The sequence below is a fragment of the Cheilinus undulatus genome, linkage group 15, assembly GCF_018320785.1.
Source record: "Cheilinus undulatus linkage group 15, ASM1832078v1, whole genome shotgun sequence".
NCBI classification, from domain to species: domain Eukaryota; kingdom Metazoa; phylum Chordata; class Actinopteri; order Labriformes; family Labridae; genus Cheilinus; species Cheilinus undulatus.
The window spans coordinates 7592137-7610439 of record NC_054879.1 but is presented as its reverse complement, the minus strand read 5'-3'; the positions used below and the strand labels follow the sequence as shown (position 1 = coordinate 7610439).

Genomic DNA, 18303 nt, shown 5'->3' with positions numbered 1-18303 from the left:
GCTTGTTGTGTACCTGTGCTGTCAGTTAGATATGACGACTTTGTTTTAGCAGTGAATGCCTGCAGTAGCAGAGAGAGGACAGTCAGACTTTCTGCTGCAGTTTGTTTCACTGTTGGAAGCCTGTAGCAGCTCAGCTGTTGTTTTAAACATAGAGTTGGTGGTGCTGACTGAACCAGGAGATGATTTTGAGTGCTCTGATGTTAGATTTTCCTCTTTATCTTTGTTGATGTATTCCACTTTCTCAGTCTTGTCTTGCTGTTAATGAGCAAACCCTCTGAATAAACCAAAATCTATTCACCAGCTATCGATGAGATGGAAGGCAGTATAAACAAATCCATTTCCCAAAGAAACCAGCTCCATCATGTTCATGCAAATTGTAACCAAGAGCAATGCAAATAAAGGAGAAAGGTGATACACAGCAAAACCTGTGACCACGACCTTCTCTCATTCTTTCCTCAGCCTGGTACTCTAAGTTTTCACACTGTTATTGTGGTATTATCACTCTTAAAGAGAGATTTGTGCCTTTTTTGTGCTGAAATGTTTGTGTATCTAATAAAATGGGGGCTCAACCATAAAGAAAAGACTTGAAATTTAACAGTCCCAAATAAGTACTCATATTTTTATCAGTGATCTGTTTCTAACTGTCTATTTCCCCATTTGGCTAAACGCTCATTTAGATTTTGTTTGACAGATTAGTCTAAAAAGGAAGGAAAAAAGGAAAAAAATCTTTGAAAACAGTCAAATTCCTCACTTTGTATCAGCAGGTGTAATGTGTGTCTGATATATTCTCTACAGTATAGCCAACATTAGGCTAGCTCCGCCAGCCTTCGTTCCTTTTTGCAGATTAATATCATGCTTTGATATGTGGCTTCATTCCACTTTGGTTAAGTATATGCGAGTTCAACCCTCGACAGCCTTTATACCACTTTATTTCCATGTTTTATTTAAAAAACTGTCTTACCGTACTGTTCCTACTACATGCTAACAGCTAAACTACCGCTGAGCTTCTTATATTTCTAAGTCATATTTACATATTTACAAAAGCTCAGACAGGAAGGCAGCGGACATTACTGAAGCTACAGCAACCTCTAGTGGTGGGAGGTTCATCACAGTGTAGAAGAGCTTTGTAGACCGGGATTTCAGGCCTGTATTTATGAAAAATGATAGGTCATTAGTTTAACCGAATTGTCCGAATCTCGCACTGGCTAATTTGATAGACGGGTTAAACTGTTTAACCACGTGCATCCCTAGTGACTACCCATCGTTTGTCTGTGGTCTCTCACTTTTAAAAACAGTTAAGATTTTAAAATTATCTAGTGTGTGGCCAGCCATAAAGGACACATGATGGGGTCTTAATGTCCTTTTAGAGGATTTTGTCAGTTTGATACTGTACTATAAGCAGGCACAGTCATCTCAGATCTAAGCTAGACAGCAGCTGGGGCTCAGATGTTGCAGTTTTTTACTTGACAATTCGACAGTCACAAGCAAATAAATGAAAAGTTGAAACAAAGCTGATAAAGACTCTAAAAAGAATGGCCAGTGATCAAACATACATGCACCTTACTTTAGACTTGTTCTTTAGTTTTTCTAGATAAATCTTCACATTTATCTCATGAATAGGTCATAGAACCCTTGATTAGATTTGTAAAATAAATTCTGGGTGAATCTTGGACGTCATTTACAAGAGCTGTACACAGGTACAGAGAAATACTGTATCCAGACATGGCAGGACTTTGGCATTTTCAGTGTAACTTTCTCAACAAACCAATGTGTTAAAGCACCAAGGATTGGTCTCACTAAAAGTGGGACAAAAATTCATTGAAGTAATTTTACATTTTTATTGGGTGATTTTAAACTTCAATATTTGGTCACGACTGATAATTGTGACATCATAACTTCTCCGGACATGAGCACAAGTCTCTCAGGTTTTAACTAAAGTTATAGCTCTACATCTTTTCCCCGCAGTCTGAACTGAACCAGCTTATTAATGAATGAACTGCTCCATCCTCTCTGACAGTAGATAACGCATGTTGTCATGTGTCTGTAAGTGTTGAGAGCTATGCAGCTGTCTGTAAGACGGCTCAAAAGCTGTAAGCTTATGAGCTTCTGCTCTGAACTTTCAGTGTTTTACAAGGAAAGACTCAAAACATTATTCGCCATGTCCAAGTGGATTGCAGGGTTTTATCAAATGAACGGCAGGTATTTGTGTGTGAGTGTTTGTAGCACAGAGCTGTGGAGGTGATGGTTGATTAAAGTTAGCTCATTAGTGTTAGCTGCAGTGAGTCCGATTTGGTTTGCTGCTTTTTCAGCCACAATCTCTCAGCAAGGTGTGACTCCTGATGTCACTGTTTCAGCCGACCAATATATCATGCATTAGATGGGGCGGGACTTGTCTGAAAAATAACAAGTAGAATAGATGTTCATCACTTAGATGACCACAGAGAACAGGAATTTGTGGAATAACATTGCATGATTGCTCAACAGAGAGCCTGTTAATAGATAAATAGATGATGACAGAGAAGAGATAGACGTGCTTGTATGGGGTGTTTTTGGAGATATTATTCCTATAAAATCCTTCCTCCAAATCTGAATTGACTATTGTTCGAGTTTTAAAGGAAAAAGAAAATCACAATGATCACTGCTATCAAATCATGATACCAGTAGGCTCTTCCTCTTCTTCATCTGTCATTTCGCAGTATGTTTACTTTATATATCCTGAGGCTTTGCAGTGTCTCGTTCCCAACTTTAGCAGATATTGGAGTAACTGTTTGTACCCACATGGTTTAATATGCATCCACTTTCCCCTGATGCTCATGCATATTCTTTGTACCTGTATAGATCGCTGGAGGAGAGGAGAGTTAATTGCCTTCCACTGTTGAAACAGAGCCAAAAACTGAACGTTGTAGTCTAAGAGTGTTTAATTAACTGCAGGGTTAACTTTCAGTCCTCAAACTAATGAATTGCTGAGTAATTTGCAGTCTCAGCTAGTTTTCTTCTTTAATAGAGAATGGGGCAACTGAGTAAATGACTACATAGTGGGCTGAAGAAAATCTTTTTCTTCAGTGAGTGAAACTTCATAATAAGGCTGTTACATTCATTGTTCCAATCTTTGATGTCTTGCATTTTTATTCAAAGACTGTTTCCTTTTTCATTTCACCCTTCAAAAATGTGTTTGACCTAAGAATCAAACCTAGTTTACATCTTAATTGGGTCTGGTTTAAATGGATTTTCAAATCAATATTCTCTGCTCACTGCAGATCGTATTTGCACCTTACCCTCATAGTCATTATCATGTGGCCTTTCGTGTAGGTGATATTCTTGAAGTCTCCTTCGTCAGATTGTGTTTCTGTCTCTATTTATTGCTGATGCTTAATGGGGTTTACAAAAGTAAACTGGGTTTTAAAAAAAAATGGCCAGCAATAAAGGAAGGCAGAAGATCTTGGACCAATAGGTCCACATACTGTATAGTTCTTTTTCCTCAGCAAAATTTGAGACAAACAGATGGACCAAATCTCATGTTGGATGGACCATCATTTCGGCATCATTTCATTTTTCGCAAATCAAATGATTCAGATTCTTTGCAGATGACTCGCATAACTGCAGATAGGGCAAGACTGGATTTCTAGACAGAGAAACATTACCTAAAAGGTCATTTTTTGAGCTGTTTCCGACTATGCCAAGCATTCAAAGTGCAAAAATAACAACACACCTTTGTGTCTGGAAAGTAGTGAAATATTAAGGCCAAAAAAAGAAAAACAAAACTCTGGAATTAGGCAGTTGGCAGGAGTTTAAAAAGCCTCCGTCTGAAGCTTTGGTGGTCTTGTATGGTCTGTTTCCACAAAGCAGTCTGGTTTAGTTCAGCACAGTTTTCCTATCCCATTAAACTCTATTAGGACCCGTGTTTTTCAGTTTTCCATCCAACCTCAATCCTTGTGATGGGAAAGCTGTTTTATTTAACAGATGCAGTTTATTTGGCTCAGCTCAGTAGAGACGGTTGTTTGGTTCCCAAATCGCACTTTAATCACAGTTTGGCTTTTTAAATGTAGACTGAAGAACAACAAAGGACGGAGCAAAGAAAACCGGCCATTAAAACAGGAACATTCCACATAAAAGAGCCGCTTCGTAGAACAGGCTCATTCCTAAATGCCACATCTGTACTAGGTTTTTTACCCCACAAGATTTATCTGGTTGACAGTATATCACCATTTCAAGTAAAAGCATGTTTATGAAAGAATAAGGAGTGGTTTAGAGGCTCAGCTAGCCTCTTAGGTCAGTACAAGGCTCCTCTAGACTCTTGTCTCCCTTGATATAGTTGGCTCTAGATGCTAGTAGGTCTGCAGGACTGAGTAAATTGTGATTGATCGCCTCAACGCCAGGTAAATCTGTTAATCTGTAGAAAAAAAAACACTTTTCATGAATCGTAGGGATCATATTCAATGAATGTACACATTTTCTGATGATAACTGTGGCGCACAGGCCCATTTAGAGGTTTAAAGTACTAACTTTATGGCTAGTAGCACCTGATGCATTTAAATGCATTTCCCCTTGTTAGTTTTGCAATATCAGTATATAATAATGTTACAGTAAAGAGCAAAATATAGATTCATAAATCAATAGAAACTACTGTGGCTGCATCATCCAGCAGTGGAGGTAGTGAATCTGTAAGTGCTGGCTCAAATCAGCTTTTGATGACCTGGCAAAGAGCTGCAGCTAAGGCCGGCTTTACACTACAACACATCCACCTAAAAGGTTTTTGCACTCCTTTATTTATGGATTGTGTTTTTGTCTGATCCATAATCTGAAATAAAAAAAAAAGACTTGAGCCTTGCACACTGAATCTGATGTGTTTTATTTGCATTCACCTTGAAAACGTGTAGAACATAGCAAATTGTTTCATACTGTGAGGAGAAAATGAGTGAAGATGATTCTGTGGCTCTTTCACAGAGAAATCACAGTGCATCCATACATCCTGACAGAGAGCTTCGTATGGCACCAGCTCATAGCGCTGTGCCAAGTTGGAGAGATGGAGAGCAACATTTTCATTCAGTCTCTGTTACGTGGCTGTGAGCACAAACTTTGGCACACTATTGATTTTGTTCCACAGTTGATACCCGCATAATGGAAGGGCGAATCACAGTGTTTAAGGTGAGGTTTCAGTGTGAAGGAGGGAGAGGAGGGAGGGGGGCAGGCAGGTGAGCAAGAGGGGAAAAGCAGACACTGTTATGAATCATCAATCAGCCATTTAAATGACGGCCAGATTTGGAAAAATGCAAAAATTCAAACCTGTTCTGAAAACAATGATGGAAAAAGTTTCAGCATCAGTGTGGAAACATGAGTAACACAACATGAGATCGCTTTATTTTTAATGTGAAAAAATTTCTGACAAAAAACTAGAGCCTGAATGAAAGGGATTTTTGGGGCTGATGCTGAGACAGGCATTAGGGAATTAAAAAAATCAGATAACTTACATATTGGCAATTAAATGTTGAAAATATATATTTTTTTATTTTTTAGCTTCTTCTTTAGGTGATAGTGGGTGTTGGTGTGAGGAGCATCATATTGAGGAGTCTGGGATATTTTGCCAACCCCATTCACATGCCCAGGACAGTCAAAATATTAGGAACACCTCTTACAACAACGGTAACACTCACTAGCTGTCCAGCGTGTTGTTTCTAACATGAGATGAATGAATCTGTACCGAAGAAGAAGGTGAGCCAAAATGAGTGCGACATGCTGGACAGCTCGCTGCTTCGTTGTCTGCTCATAACGCCCCAAAACAAAAGCAGAAACCCCAAGGCAGCAGAAATTTGGTGTTTCATTGTTTATGAAGGACATGGAAGGACAGTTTCGTCTTCTTTTATGTCTCCTTTTCTTCTTCACCACTCATCAGCCACACCCCTAATTATGAGTCTTATCTTGTGAAAAGATCTAAAACAGATGAGACCTAAAACAATTCACCTACCACACAGCATAAATTGCTCAAGAAATGAGCTAACCTCCTTTTTAAACTAGGCTGTAAAGATGTTAATCAATGCAAAAATGGGCTTGTTTGAGTATGCATGTATGCAACTTCACCAGACACTTTTTGTTTATTGCAATTTTTCAAAACCAGAGATTTCTTCACTGACAACCAGATTAGCATAGCCTTGCTGGTGTTGTCTTAGTAAATCAGTTTATCTTCTGCCATTGTGGGTGTAAAGCCAGAGTCTTGCTTCAAGATGGTAAAACAGTTGTTTGAGTAGATTTTCCCTCAGCAAACTTTTTATACATACTTCTTTTTGAGTGTTCCACTGGAGCATGGATCATTTTATAAATTTAAACCAGCTGCATAAAAATAGAGGCTGGTAATGTGATCCTACACTGTAGACCCTTTCAAGTTCTGATTATGTTGCCTGAGGATTTGAATTTGAAACATTTTTGACCATATTTGAATCTAACTCTGCTGCCTTGCTCATTGCTTATTGCTCGGATTTTACGCCTGGCCTCAAAGCTCAACATTTAAAAAGATTATTGAATTATTTGAACCACTGACCTTTCCAACTGCATCAAATCAGTTTATTAGAGGCTTAAACATGAAGAGAGCATTTGTGAGCTCCCAGTGGTAGAATTCTATTTAAAGCACTTCGTTTTTCTTAATTTACTGAGCTTTGCCTTTTCACTGGAACTAGAATAAACTAAAGCAATGTGAGAGCTCAGACATACCCACACAGTCCATGATAGTAAAAACCCACCTCACTGCACCAGTGCAGACCACTTGTGCCGTTAAAACTGGTCTTAGGGGGAAACATCCCTCAGCCTCAATTGGCCGATCCATCATCCCTCTCTCTGTGGACGGATACTCACACTGCTGTCATCACTGCTCAAGTTTTGTCGCTGGCAGCGTTTCAGCCGTCCTGTCTGTCATCTGTTTCCACACACTGTGCCCCTGTTTCCCATCTCTCTCTATCTCCTCCTCTTCCCCCGACTCGTGGTTTTTCTCACGTCCTCTGTCTGTCGCTCATGCACAGAAGCCCCAGAAATGTGCGCATGACTTACTAACCGTTGAGGCTGAGGCATAAATCAGTTTGCTGATGTCTGTCTGTGACACTTGGATGGAAATTTTCATGTTGTACTGCAGAGCGTGGGGAGCAAGGCAGCATTTAATTGCTCAGAGCCTAGCAGTGATGGACAGTTTGCAGGTTTAGAAAGTGCAGGACCAGAGGGAAAGGTAAGAGGTGGGGGTAAGCTTTCACCCCTCTTACTTACTGGTAGCAATTTAAATTAGTCCAAAGATGAACTGGTTAAAAGCCAATTGTATTATAGTGTAAAGTAAATGAAGAAAGGAAAGGAGCTTCACTGTTTCCTTCACCATCTCCTATAGTACAGTGGACCATCCTTTACCAAAGGAGAGAGAAAGTATGACCCACAATTCCTTTCATCAACTATATTTAAAGTGACACACCTCTCAACCATTCAAGAAAACAAGCAAGCCGCATGATCTTAATAGCTTTGGATGGCATCTACCACGAGTGTAACGGCTCACAAAGGCCACATGTACCTCGGTTTTGGGGTCATATTTTGGTTCGGGCTAAGTTCAGCAGGAAAAAAGCAAGTCCAAGATCCATTATTCTGGGAAACTATCTCTTATTTTGAACTGGTATTATTGTCAGAACTGCCTGTTCTTAACAACTCTCATATTTGCTGCTTCAGTTTTCATGTTAAACAGAACAACATGAAACAACACAGGAAGACTGCAGCATATTAGATGCACTTCTGGTCCATCTTAAGTAAATAATTTTCTTACACAGCAGACCCACGCTTTATCCTATTCTCTTATTTGCACCTGTCTTGGACCTCTGTGCTTTTCCAGATCAAGGAAAATGGTTAGGAAAGACTCTAAAGAGTAATTTTTGGGACTTTTGAAATGAACCGTAAGTCTTCTGAAGTTGTCTGTGCTGTGGGAGCGAGTAAACAATTAAATATGCATGAGTGAAGCCGTGCAGCTGAAGTACGTGTTGTCTGGAGTAACTTTAGTGACCTCGGAGAAAATAAAAACACATCCAAACTTGTTTGTTTCAACCAAATAGTGAACAAGTTAACAGTATAAACTTCATGTAGAGCCAAAAACACATCCCACATATTCAGAAAACAAATGAACTGCTCGTGCATTTTTATGCAATCTGCTGCAGCTCACAGATTAAAAGCAGTCTGCCACTGCATTTAAGATGTTCTCTGTAAGCTGTAAGCAAGCTGCCTGATGTATCAAAAAGGAGTTTGACTGAAACATGAATAGAATTTAGACACAAGCAAACTAGGTTAAATCAAACAATGTGTTTTCAAACGGCTAAAGTGGTTGAAGAGATGATGGAAAGAGCCAAGGAAGAGGAGGGAGGGTAAAGATCACACAGACGATGATCCAGCAAGATGTAGCCTGAAGGGATAGGTCCAGGGAGCAACCAGTATGAGGTCAGAGGCCGCATGGATGGTGGGTGGGGATGGAGAGAAGCCAAACACAGCCAGGAGGGTATGAGCAGCAAGACAGAAACCAGGAGAAAGAGAAAAGGGGGCACACATGACTAGGCAAAGTCTGCATTTGAATTAGACCATATATACTCATTACTTCATAGGGTAGGCTTGTTCAGCTGCTGATTAACACAATTATCTAATCAGTTGTGCTGTCAAGCAATTAAGTTAGCAATGAGTTAGACTGGATAACAGGTAGATTCACAGTATAATTCTATTTGTAATTGGTTTTATATGTAGATGTATGCATATGTGATAGATTATTATCATTATTAAGAGTGGATGCACAATTTTTCTGATCTACTACTCTGTTAACTCTTACTATCCTCCTTATCCCCCCCTAAAACACATTCTGGCTGCAGGCCTGCCCCTGCTCTCAGTCTGCACACAGCTGTCTGCCTCATCCCTCTTTTTGTCTCTCTGCTTCTTCACTAGTATTTTGTTGCTCCAAACAGTTATGCTGTTATTCTTCATGAAAACGCAAGCATGTAATGAAAACTTATTTACCTTTTAAGTGACGTCACAAAAGTTTGTAACAAAAGAACATGCTTTTGTGTTATAAATGAACTTTTAACAAGCTTTTAAAGCAGCGACAAAGGAGTAAACTTATTCGAACAGAGGCAAGTTCCTTTATTTTTGCAGTAGACTGAAAACATTTGGGTCTGACATCGAAAGATGAAAGTGAGACAGTAGATCAACATGTCAGCTTTTATTTCCAGGTATTTACTTCTGGATCTGATACACAACTCAGAAGACAGCATTAATTGTAACAGCACATCTCTGCAATGTGAGTGAATGTGGTTTTCTCCATGTATGTCCATTTGTGAGTGCGCTCTGGAAAGGCACACACAAATGGGCAGAGAAGGGGAGAGGCTGACCTTTGAGTCAGTCCTGGATGGTGTGAATCTTTAGTGTTTATAAATGGCTAAAGATCAAAAGACCAACACATGTTTGGCTCATTTTTTCATCATGTTTGCAGTGCTACGGTGGATGCTTGTTGAAAAGAGGGACATATGACAACAGTGCAATTAATATGCATTCAGTTTTTCACCACACCATTTTTCGTGTGATTAATTAATCACACAATTTTGACAGCACTACTAATCAGCCAATCATATGGTAGCTAGCAATGCATGTAGTCATGTGGGTATACTGAAGACCACGTGCTGAAGTTCAAAGTGGGCATAAATATGAGGAAGAAAGAGGATTTGAGTGACTTTAAAAAAAAATTACGCAACATTTGTTTTCTTCATATTGTTTCCATAGGTTTAAACACAGATGATGCACATCCATACATTTTAAATTTTGTTGCATAAAGGGTCAAAATTTCAGTAAAATGCTGCAGGGGAACAACCTTTTTTAAATTAATTTTTGAGTTTGTTTTTTTTTCCACCTCAGATCAGGTGATTAAGTATCTCTGTATACTGTGGATGGCTTTTGCTAGAAAGGCTTGGTTGATGCAAGATTTTGAATGTTTATCGCCTCAGTAAAGTTCATCACACTTACAACGGTTTGCTCCAACAGAGTGAAACTTGAATGGGTGTCAGTGACAAAATCAGCTTTATTCCATACCATTGCTCCCTATGACAGCATTCCAACAGTCTGCAAACAATGCAGAGTGAAGCAGAATGAGATAGCACTCCATTTCTACCCCGTCACCCTTTTTCCATTTTCATCGCTATTCACCCAGACAGGGACTAGAGAGAGGAGTAGGGTAGATAAAAAAGAAATTCAAGAGTGAAGTTTTTGTTTGTCTTCTTCCACTTTTCTCACAATAACAGACCTTCTGAGCTTCTTTCACAAAGTAGAGAGAGTGGTGCATTAATAATACCCATACAATGCATTCAGAAAGTATTCAGACCCCCTTTGTGTTTTTAGATATTACTAACTAAGCCTTTCCAAGAGCTGGCTGGATGACCAACTCTTGGAAGAGTCTTGGTTCAGCCAGACTTCCTTCATTTGAGAATAATGGAGGCCACTGTGCTCTTTGGAACCTCCCCAGATCCATGCCTTGCAACATTCCTGTCTGTCAGATCTTCAGGTGCTTCCTTTGACCTCATGGCTTGCCTTTTGCTCTGATACGCATTGTCAGCTGTGAGGCCTTACATAAAGAGGTGTGTGCCTTTCCAAAACATGTCCAGTCAATTTAATTTCCCACAGCTAGACTCCAGTCAAGGTATAGAAAGATCCCAGCAGTGATCAAGAGAAATAGGAGCAAGCTGAGCTCAGTTTCAAGTGATGTTGCAAAGGGTCTGAATACTGATGTCAATGTGATATTTTACTTTTAATTCATTTGGAAAAATGCCAGAAATTCTCTTTTCACTTTGTTATGATGGGATACTGAGTGTAGATGAATGAGAATAAAAATGTTGTTTTTTTTACTGTAGAATCAGGCTGCAACATAACAAAATAGAAAAAAGTGACGTCTGAATACTTTCTGAATGTGTTGTATATGCAAATGAAATGATGTGCTATGACTTGTTTTAACACAAAGGTAAAGCTATACGACTCACCACCTTCTCGCCAGATAAAAATAAAAGATGTCAACTATTCCCAAATGGATAATGGAATCTGCAGAGCAGAGGGTTAGATATTTAATGGATCCAGTGTGGATCATGATGTTCACATATCACATACATGCTGTCAGCCAGTTACCTCGCCTGGAGACTTTGTTAGGGTTTTATTTTGTGTGGCATTTTTCTCATCCATCTGTCTGAGTTTTCTAAGCCTGCATTGATGTGCTGTGGACTGATTTTTTTTTTCTACATAGTGGATAAGCATTATAAAACTGTCAGTCTTTTTATTTGTTTCATCAGCTGTTCATCTTCTTTAAATGTCATCTTTTTCTTCCTCCTAACTCTCATATCCTCTCTCTCTTTGTCTCCAATCTAGGAGGATTTTCGGAATAAGGTCCAAGATTACATCAAGCACTATGCCAGATGATAGAAGCATCAGCTACCTAACGTCAGCCTGCACCAACCAACCAAACTGCTCTACCTTGCCTCTGCTTACCTTGGCCAACTCCCCCACGTGTGTGAACCAACAGCTGACTCTGACTCTTACCACTCCCCTCCTCTCGGCACAGCTCTGCCCATTACCTGCTGTTCACCTGATTGCAATAAACTCCACATTGCAGGAACAAAATAAAAAAAAAAGGAAAAAAAAAAAAAGATGCGTTTGAGGAAGGGCTTGCATACAAAAGAAAATTGTGCTTTAATTATACTAATCAATGAGTGTTACAATGACCACAATGTCTGTCCATTGTGGAGAGATCACTGAATGAAGCCGCCTCACTGGGACGTCCCCGAGCCGGACGGAAACGAGCCATGGCAACGAACGGCGAGGGACGAGATGTGATGATTCACGGGCGGGGAAAAAAAAAAGAACAGAAATGACGTTCAAGTGTGTGAAAATCTGATGAATCATGAGAGGGAATTTCTGTTGCTATCAGTTCTCTGTTCCAGTGCCTGCCATGTTTGTGTCGCAAAAGAGAAAATGCATGTGAGTTCACAAAGAAAAACACACACGGTGTCACGTCCTGTAGTAAAAGGTGAATACACAGGTTGCTGAACACTAGCCTATCAGTCAAACACACACACTGACGACAGAGAGCCTACTGCCCCACTAGACAGCATGTGAATGACCACAATGTCTCGTTCTATGTTCATTCTCCTTGCATGTGAGCAAATCTCATTCAAACCTTTTGTGCGTTTTCATTTCCAGTACAGCATCATTCGACTACTAAATTCACAGCAAAATGTAATGCACTGTGTTTAGTATCACTCATGTTTCTCCTCCTTCCTCCATCTGTCTCTCTGTTATACACAAACCAACAAATATCCTCTTTTCTCTGGGAGGTTTATTCATACTTTCAGTGCAGTCATAAAGTACTACAACAGTGACACATTTCACTCTGCATGACGCAATGACTAAGAGGTTTAAAGGATTCATTAAGATTTTAATATTTTAAACAAAAGCAAAACAGTACAGCCCTTTTTGTTCATGGTTCTCAAAGTTTAATGGACAAAATGTTACCAAACATGACATTAAATCCACAATGATTGCTACATTACAATAAAAAAAGCCCTAAATGGCAATTTGAACCCACAGAGAATTATAAACTGCATCCCCACACCCCCATTCTTGCTTAATGGTGCTTTCTAGTGCATTTTGACAATCGGTTAAGCTCTCCTGCCTGCAACTTTTATGTTCTGGTTCACTCTGATTGGGCTGTTTTTAAGCTGCAAAAGGCAGGAAAAAAGCTCCAAAACCCCATCGTATCATATCCACCCAGCACTTAACAGCAGGCAGAAACAGATACGGACAAGCTGAAAAATAAGGTGAATTATTCAGCCGCTCAGGAGCCCAAAATTTCCATTAAGAGCGGGAGCTGAACATTGGATAGTAAACAGCAGTATAGCATTCATAAAGCCTTGCATAAACAGTGCAATTTCAGGATGATTTTAGTCAGGGTTTTGAGTTGAATGACTGATTTTGAAGTGAGGCAGAATTTCAGCTTGATGACGTGTCATTTGTTGAGCAGTGAACAGGGGGGCAAGATCATGCCCCGCTTCACTGCTCCAAACCGATCTACTCAATTTTTGGCATGATTGGCATGTTACCCAGTTAAACAAATAAAGTCAGCACTCTGAGAAGTTGGCACCAGAATTACAAGTCCTTAAAACTGACTATCAAAGCTTGTATCAATTCAGGCCCACAGCCCAGGTTAGATGCTATGTCTAAACTGTAACACAGCCTTTAGCTGCTTTGAGCCACTATAGCTCCAGTTACTTGCTACTAATAGGCTGGAAAAATGCTCTGATGTAAAAAAAAAAAAAAAAAAAAAAAAAAAAGACAGTAGGAGCAGTGCTTTTTTTGTCCGTATTTCAATCTAGAAAATCAAGAGAAAGTTGTTTGCAGGCTATGTCCGGTTATACTGGCATTTATGCACTTATTCAAAGCATTAAGTCACCAAATTTAGCACAGAATAGTAAACGTTTACCTCTGCAATAGTACTTACATTGCTAGTGCAAACCACGCAAGGCAACAACTTTCTGCCATTGTGTTAAATAGTGCTTGATTTTGACTGTTTTTAAGGTGTTTTCCTGAGCCTAGTTGGCTAAATGCACTTAAAATTAGTGTTTAACCACGTATGAAATTAGCCGCTCAAGGAAACAATAGCCTATTTCACCACTCCAACACTCTTTTTCCTCGATTGCACCTGCATAAACTGGCGATAGTGCCCTGAAAGCATCATGAAAAAATCAGGCCTGCTTGTTCGATGTCCTATCTTTCAAATCATTAATGAGATGACATAGATGCAGACGTCCTGGCATATAATATGACTTAAATCACACAGGTCTGATTTCAGCTTCTGTCTTTTGGAGTTTGTATAGGAAATTAACAACTGTCAGTACTGTGTCCTCGTCTCAGTCGAAGTGTGAGCACTCAGGTCTTGCCTGACTATCGTACTGCACCGATCTGAGTACAGCATGATGCCATAAATCTTGAGCGTTTTTGTCCTACAGTTCTGATCATACAGCAGGAGTTGATATTCCAACAGTCTGCATGCCTATCTCTAGGTGGACAGTCATAAATCATGATTTGAAACTGAATTCTGTTTCTGCTGGACATTCCTGGAATAAATAAAAGGGATCTGGCAACAGACCGTACATCTCTGATGGCCCTTCCTGCAGACCATTCATGAGAGACTCTGTCTTTGTCAGGATGGACATACACACTTAACTTTCAAAATAAAATTGGTTTAGACTTCAGTGGGGGGATAGGGTAAGGATTAAGGTGATGGTTAGGACAAGTTAAAATCCTGACCTACAAAACTCGCTTATAAATCATTGAATAAATCTGGACAAACAGTCTGCTTACAGGATTAAAGCTTGACCATAGTGAAAAACACTAACGCAGCAAAATACCTTACATAGCTCTGTTAGCTGCATAAGCTACCTAGATAACGGAGCTACATAGCTAATGTGGTTAAGCCAAACTCACAAAGCAGTTGCATGAACGACATAGCTAAACTAGCTTTCGCTACGTTTTTTGCTAAAACTCAGCTTGCTACAGCTAACTTGGCTACATTTGCTTATGTAGTCACATTAACTACATAGCAAGTGTAGCAGCGTTAGCTTTAGCTAAAGCTAATGAAGCTAAAGCAAGCCACTGTCGGTGTAACTACTTCTTAAATGGGTTGATACATGATTTAATCCCAGATTAGACCTCCTTTCTTTATTTGAGATGTTGCTTGGTCTATAATATTTGCAGTTTGGTTATTTCATGAATGTAGGTGCTTGACTTTGTTTATGAAGGAAGTTGAATTCAAAAAGAAATCTCAAACTGGAATTTCATTGTACCTGCAGATTATGGCACTTCCATTATAAGATGTACAGCGTCTAACTCGAATGGTCTTTGAGAGGGTTGTACAGTCAGAAGTCAGACTGTCTTGGAATAATTAACGAAAAGCTCATAAGTGAATATTTTATGCACAATTTTCCACCAGCCTCAAGTGACAGAACAAGAAGAAATGTATCCTTATTGTTTTATCCCCTAAATTTTTGCATCATTGAATGGGGGCACCAAGCAGACCAAGGAAAAGTGCTTAGATTTGGGTACTTGGATACTGAATACATATACAGATACTTTATAATACCTCTACAGTTTTTTAAAGTGATATTTAAAGTTTTTTTTATTCCCATCAGATTTGCTCACTTCTCATTTTGACAATTTAGCAGAGCACCATTTTCAGATTACTTTTGTTATTTTTACATAAAATAAAAACTGCAGACATGGCTCCAAATTTAACCTTCAAGTCCAAATAATCAGAAGCTGACATCATAATGGAAAAGATATTGAGAACAGCCTTAATAATGTTATAAGTATGAGTCCATAGGCTTAGTATTGGTATTGGTGCAGGTCCTATTCTGTTCCCCCAGCATTCATGCAAACACCTTAGACAGGATTAATAGAGGATAGAGATGAGAATCCAGAACTTAAACCTCAAAGTCATTGTGCCATTCCCAGTCATGTGAGTTGTTAAAGACATTTCACCATCCTAGACTTTATGAAAGCACTGTTTGCTCCTCTTATACTGTGGGAGATATCCTAACCACCATGCAATGTACTTCCAGAGGACAGTACTCCAGTCTCTCTTTTTTTAGTCAAAAGTTTGTTTTCACTGTCTGCATATGCTCTGAAAAGTCAAAAGCAGAGGTTCATAACGACACTTGGGTAGCAGTGCTACTAGCTAGTCAAGGCAGCACGCAGGCAAATGAGCTAATGTTTTTTTAGTGCTTTAATGGAACTCCCTTCATGGCTGTGTCAAAGATTATTTGGCGTGCAGTGAGTTAGCCAATTGGAGTTCCAGAGAGCATGTAGTGGTACCATTCTACAGCTAAAATGGTGTCAGTAGACCATGAGAAGCACTGAACCTCCTCTAAGCAACTAAACTTATCAGACACGTCTTTCTGAACCTCTGCTGTGGACATTTATGGTAAAATGTCTCCTTCTGTGCGCACGTCTGTTAGAGAGAGAAAGAAAGCGAGACTGTCCGTCAGTCAGCCATTGAGGGTGTGTTGTGTTTGTGTGTTTGTTTGTGTGTGTTTTATTCGGCCCTGGGTAGCATCGTGCCTCCAGTTTGAGTCGTTATCTCTGAACATCATGACTGGTCTCACTCCATTCAGCTTTATGTTCACACGTCTGCATGAGGCAAAGTCTTTGTGATCTGCCAGTGGTGCATTTTACTAAGGATGTCAGAAATGTAGTTTTACGTTGGAGGTGTGCGTGCGTGTAAAAGTTGAAACTCTGTGCTTGTTGAGTGAGTGTATGCGTGAGCGCAGTTACAGTATGACATGTTGAAATGATGTGACTTGTTAGCATGCTCTGGTTCCCTTTTACCCCTCTTCTTTGGTTATTCTGGCCCCATGGGTAAACAGCTCAAGTTATTCTTGTTTTCAAGCAGAACAACAGCAGACGCTGGCTTCTGCCAAAATAAAGGATCTGACAATATAATAATTACCAGGATTATTGAAAGAATATGAGAATGTTGGTGATCCATGGTGTTTCTAGTAAAGCTTGAAGGCAGAAGCAACCTACTGTTGATATGAAGCCATCCTGTCACTGACTGCCATGGTAAACCGTTGCATCCTGGATATGGTAGCCTGATTCTTTGTACTGAATCTTAGCCTTACTAATACTCTGACTTAAACTTCTGTTGGACACGTTGCCATACGTCCTTTATTTTGGCAGTAAGCAGTGGTTATTTTCTTTTTCTTTTTTTTTTCTTTTTTTTTCCGGGATGGGATTGGAAAGTGTCTTTGCTTGGGCTACCTCCATCTTTGGGCCACAGGAGAAGATTAACAGCCTGTTCTTCAAATCCTCAACTTTTTCTTTCTCAGATTGTATATTCATTTTTAAGATATATTAAAGAGAATATAAATAAACCTCAAGTGTGTTGTTTGTTTGGTTACTAATTTAAGTTACTGTACGTAATTGTTAAAAGTGACAGTCAGAACTTAGAATCAATTATTTTAAGAATAGAGACACCCCGATTGATTGTGTTCTGCCTCAGACCACAGATTTGCAACAAGAGCATTGTAGAACATCACAGGCAATAGTTGCTGCTGTCTGAGTCGGGCTGTTAGGGCTTCAATCAAGCTTTTTTGTGCCCAACTTTTTATTCATCTTTAACATTAGAAGCAGGTATACATTGTCATATGAAGTGTATGTGTAGGCAACCTAACCCTCGCATCATTACAAACAGTGTCATTACAAACCTACAGCTACCAACTTTTCTCAATTCCAAAACCAAAACCCAACCCTTCCCCATGGGTCTTTCTCTGCAATGTGTAATTCAATAGGGATATTTGCACTGCATCTAGAGAACGTATATCAATCCATACATACACCGAGTTCCAAATTATTATGCAAGTTGGATTTTAGTGTCATAAACATTCAGTTTTTTGTTTTCAGTTAAACTCATGGATGGTATTGTCTCTGGGCTCTTTGGATCACTGACATCAATCTCAGACACCTGTGATTATTAGTTTGCCAGGTGAGCCCAATTAAAGGAAAACTACTTAAGAAGGATGTTCCACATTATTAAGCAGGCCACAGGTTTCAGCAATATAGGAAAGAAAAAGGATCTCTGCTGCTGAAAAGCATCAAATAGTGCAATGCCTTGGACAAGGTATGAAAACAGATATTTCATGAAAAATTAAGCATGACCATCATACTGTGAAGAAATTTGTGGCTGATTCATAATGAGGAAGGTTTCTGAAAGACAAATTCATCAGATTAGGAGAGCAGCTGCTAAAATGTCATTACAAAGCAGCAAACAGGTATTTGAAGTTGCTGGTGCCTCTGGAGTCCTGCCAACCTCGAAGTGTAGGATCCTCCAGAGGCTTGCAGTCGTGCTTAAACCTACTATTCAGCCACCCCTAACCAATGCTCACAAGCAAAAACGGTTGCAGTGGGCCCAGAAATACATGAAGACTCATTTTCAAACTGTCTTGTTTACTGATGAGTGCCGTGCAACCCTGGATGGTCCAGATGGAGGAGTAGTGGATGGTTGGTGGATGGCCATCATGTCCCGACAAGGCTACAACGTCAGCAAGGAGGGGATGGAGTCATGTTTTGTGTCGGAGTAATAGGGAGAGAGCTGGTAGGCCACTTTAGGGTCCCTGAAGGTGTGAAAATGATCCCGGTAAAGCATAGAGTTTCTGACTGACCACTTTCTTCCATGGTACAAAAACAGCATAGCAAAATTATCTTCATGCATTACAATGCACCATC

General features: G+C 39.6%; 1 protein-coding gene across 2 annotated transcripts in view; it reads left to right on the top strand.

The window, feature by feature from the left end:
• ube2f (ubiquitin-conjugating enzyme E2F (putative)) overlaps positions 1 to 16947 on the top strand; it is a 77782-nt gene extending 60835 nt beyond the window's left edge. For both annotated transcript variants that reach the window (XM_041807121.1, XM_041807122.1), the window contains one exon: positions 11395 to 16947. In XM_041807121.1, the coding sequence (XP_041663055.1) occupies positions 11395 to 11445 (51 nt within the window). In that variant the 3' untranslated portion in view covers positions 11446 to 16947. The remainder of the gene's footprint in view (positions 1 to 11394) is intronic.
• The last annotated feature ends 1356 nt before the right edge of the window (positions 16948 to 18303 follow it).